Source organism: Aegilops tauschii, chromosome 5 (assembly GCF_002575655.3).
Source record: "Aegilops tauschii subsp. strangulata cultivar AL8/78 chromosome 5, Aet v6.0, whole genome shotgun sequence".
NCBI classification, from domain to species: Eukaryota; Viridiplantae; Streptophyta; class Magnoliopsida; order Poales; family Poaceae; genus Aegilops; species Aegilops tauschii.
In genome coordinates, this window is record NC_053039.3 from 451,779,923 (window position 1) to 451,783,971 (window position 4,049).

Here is a 4,049-nt window from a genome sequence, read left to right on the forward strand (position 1 = left end):
GCTGGGCTGTTTTGGAGTGGGAGGGGAAGGAGCCCTGCGTGGTTACCTTTCTCAGCGTGGCCGGGGAAACAAAAAGCTCTTCTTGTTAATATATTGTTCCTCCTCAGTTTGTGTTTGGTTTATGTCATATATGTGTGATTCCTGTTAGTATATATGTTGTCATCTTGTTTTTCTTCAAAATATAAATGAAATGCTGCCAAATTTTTGAATTTTATGTGGTTCCATTTTCTGTTCCATCTCGCTAACCAAACACGAGAACGGAACCAACCCATTCCACTTTTTTGTTCGTACCAAACACAGAAATGGAATGGACCCGTTCCTGTGGAATGGAACCATTCCATTCCGTTCCATTTGGTTCCTCAACCAAACACACCCTTACATTTAGAAGAAGGAACGCACTGATGCTCGTCAGACATGCCGCATATGGTCGCCGTCGTCGTCGACGTGGAGGTTGACGCCGTGGCTGCGGAGCGCGTTGAGGATGGCCCAGACCTTGGTGCGGTTCTTGAAGCCCTTCTTCTCGACCTCCTTGACGGCGTCGGCGTGGATGGGCTCGTGCGCCAGGCCGTCCACCCGGAGGCGCATGGCGAGCACCTCGCCGACGGCGGTGGCCGCCTTGGCGTTGCAGGCGCGGCCGCACTCCAGCCCGTCCCGGAGGGGCTTCTCGACGGTGGAGGCGGTGACCACGACGCGGCCGCTCTGCCGGTCCACCACGTTGGCCGTCACGTACTTGAGCGAGATGAAGAGCCGCAACACGTACCGCTTGGCCTGCGCCATGGGGATCCGGTCCGCCGCCTTCGCCGCCGCGGGAGCAGCCGGGGACGCGCCTAGCACGCTCGGAGGGGGTCGAACGCCTCTGCGGCGTTTCGACGAGCAGCTGGGGGGCGCCCGACGCGACCGGGCGAATGAGGCAGTCGTGGGACGGGGAAGGACGGCGAGAGACAGGGCGGGGAGGACCGCCGGTGGGCGAGGCCGGATGAGGATCGACGCTGAAGAAGGAGGAGGAGGGAGGCGGGGGCGGGCCGGAGCGACGTCGACCGGCGCGGTGTAGCCGTCCGCGCAGGAGAGGGCGAACGGCGCAAGTGCGGAAGTGTCTGTCGTGTCGTGGCACTGCAATTTCTGAGCGAGGCAGTACTGCGGGCCGAGTGTCCGGCTATCATTCAATTGTCAAGGTCACAAGACAATGGGTGGTTTATCACCGAGCATCGTGTGAACCACACCCATTCCATGTTACTAACAATGGGTGAGAAAATACAATAATCATCTCAACAGTGCATTAGTGTTTACACGAAGGATCTAGTGAAAAGGAAAATATCTGGTGCACCGAAGTTTGTGATGCTACCGATGCATCGAACTCACATTGTGCTTTTAAAATGTCCAAAAAATTCTAAAAAAAATTTAAGCACACTTATGCAACATCAATGTAGGTTATCACAAAATTTCAAGTCAAAATTCGAAACATAACTCAAAAAAATAAAAATGATAAATTCGACACTGAATAGTACATAACATAACTTGGGTCCTAGATTTGGCCCATTATCACATTGATATCTAATTTGTCATTTTTGTATCTTAAAAAATATTTCAAATTTTTATATGAAATTTAATGACACCATACATTGATGTTGTGTTAACATGCTAGAATTTTTTCAGATTTAAAAAAATATTCTATGGCATCCGGTGCACCGGTAGCACCACAAGTGCGGGTGCACCGGATACATTCCCTCTAGTGAAAGCCCCTGAGGCAGAATAATATGAATTTGGACAAGGTGTACAACATCATCGGCAGTTTCTTCGGATCAATTGAGAGGGTTCTATTCAGTCATTCGCAAAGTGGGTGCGTCGGAACCTACGCGGGCGCATAAGTTGTGATTGGCCAGACAATGACGTTAGAAAGACAATGGAAGTATTTGCGGAGCTGGAGGCTAGTGGCCCGGAGTTCACTTACCTGGTCGATCAGTTAGGCTTAATTAATTGTCTTCTAGACACACCTTCAATAGAAAAAAAAAGATAAGATAGTTGTACGAAGACTATATTTTTGATTTACAATGTAAATGATTTCAGTGACCAGGAAATTTCACTTTCCTTTGTTTCTTTTCATTTCCTAGATGAGAAGGCAAGGATGTACCTGAGCAATATGAGAAAACAAGTATTGTTCTCTCAGAAGTTAGAAGTTTCCATTTGATCTTTGGTACTAAAATTCTTTATTAAGAATGGTCATTCTATTATCAGCACCACGATTATGTGTTAGTAATAGACTCTTAATTGCCTATAATTCTTTTATTTGTTTGATTCCTTATGTTCATATTTTTGCAACAAGAAATTAGTTTCAAGATTGGTCCGGGTGAGGATTGAACAAGTGAATTTATGTGTCATCAGGCTAAGTCTGTTGATACCTTGCTTTCGTTTTTTGTTGCTTTACATAATTATTCTCGTCACTGGAGATGTATGTTAATCCTCTAGCTTTGCTCATTTTACCTTTTGATTTCTTCTTAGTTGGTAGAATAGTGTGCCCTTGTTCATAGGATAAAATGCACGTTGAGATCTCAAGTCATTGTTTTCTAGGTCAGCGACATGTCCATGCTGGTTGGGGTCTAGATTCAAAGAGGCCAACGATCCACCTAAATATAGCAAAGACAATGTTGGTAAGGTAGGTTATGAGCTATGCCTTACTTTCTGAATGTTGTTTGTGAAAAAATATTACCAACTCTCTCCGTCTCTCAATTATGATTGGTCATTGCGCTAAGCTAGATTCAGAGTTGTAAGTCGTATCATGGTCTCATATGGCAAGTCTAACTAAGAGAACAAGTCTAACAAAGAAACATACTATGGTTGGTTAGTATTTGCTGTTGGGGAACGTAGCAATAATTCAAAATTTTCCTACGTGTCACCAAGATCAATCTAGGAGATGCTAGCAACGAGAGAGAGGGAGTGCATCTTCATACCCTTGAAGATCGCTAAGCGGAAGCGTTACAAGAACGCGGTTGATGGAGTCGTACTCGCGGCGATTCAAATCGCGGAAGATCCGATCTAGCGCCGAACGGACGGGGCCTCCGCGTTCAACACACGTACAGCCCGGGGACGTCTCCTCCTTCTTGATCCAGCAAGGGGAGAGGAGAAGTTGAGGGAGAACTCCAGCAGCACGACGGCATGGTGGCAATGGAGCTCGTGGTTCTCCGGCAGAGCTTCGCTAAGCACTACGGAGGAGGAGAAGGAGTTGGAGGAGGAGAGGGCTGCGCCAGGGATGTGGTGCGGCTGCCCTCCCACCCCCCTCTATTTATAGGGGCAAGGGAGAGGGGGGCCGGCCCCCTCCAGATGGATCTAGAGGGGGGTGGCGGCCAAGGGGGGGGAGGCTTGCCCCCCAAGCCAAGGGGGGCGCCCCCTTTAGGGTTTCCCCCCAACCCTAGGCGCATGGGCCCTGGGGGGTTTGGCGCCCAGCCCACCTAGGGGCTGGTTCCCCTCTATATTCAGCCCATAGGGCCCTCCGGGGCAGGTGGACCCTCCCGATGGACCCCCGGAACCCTTTCGGTGGTCCCGGTACAATACCGATATACTCCGAACACTTCCGGCGACCGAATAAGGACTTCCCATATATAAATCTTCGTCTCCAGACCATTCTGGAACTCCTCGTGACATCCGAGATCTCATCCGGGACTCCGAACAACCTTCGGTAACCACATACTATTTCCCATAACAACTCTAGCATCACCAAACCTTAAGTGTGTAGACCCTACGGGTTCGGGAACCATGAAGACATGACCGAGACGTTCTCCGGCCAATAACCAACAGCGGGATCTGAATACCCATATTGGCTCCCACATGTTCCACGATGATCCCATCGGATGAACCACGATGTCAGGGATTCAATCAATCCCGTATACAATTCCCTTTGTCCATCGGTATGTTACTTGCCCGAGATTCGATCGTCGGTATCCCAATACCTCGTTCAATCTCGTTACCGGCAAGTCTCTTTACTCGTTCCGTAACGCATGTTCCTGTGGCTAACTCCTTAGTCACACTGAGCTCATTATGATGATGCATTACCGAGT

The 4,049-nt window shown here is 48.9% G+C and overlaps 1 protein-coding gene across 1 annotated transcript; it reads right to left on the reverse strand.

The window, feature by feature from the left end:
- Positions 1–201: 201 nt before the first annotated feature.
- Positions 202–1,148, reverse strand: LOC109782060 (uncharacterized). Its single transcript, XM_020340644.3, has one exon. The coding sequence runs from the start codon at positions 775–777 to the stop codon at positions 409–411; it is 369 nt and encodes a 122-aa protein (XP_020196233.1). The 5' UTR covers positions 778–1,148; the 3' UTR covers positions 202–408.
- Positions 1,149–4,049: the final 2,901 nt, after the last annotated feature.

Excerpts from the sequence above, each read along its gene's own strand:
- LOC109782060 (XM_020340644.3), bottom strand. The coding sequence starts at position 777 with ATGGCGCAGGCCAAGCGGTACGTGTTGCGGCTCTTCATCTCGCTCAAG.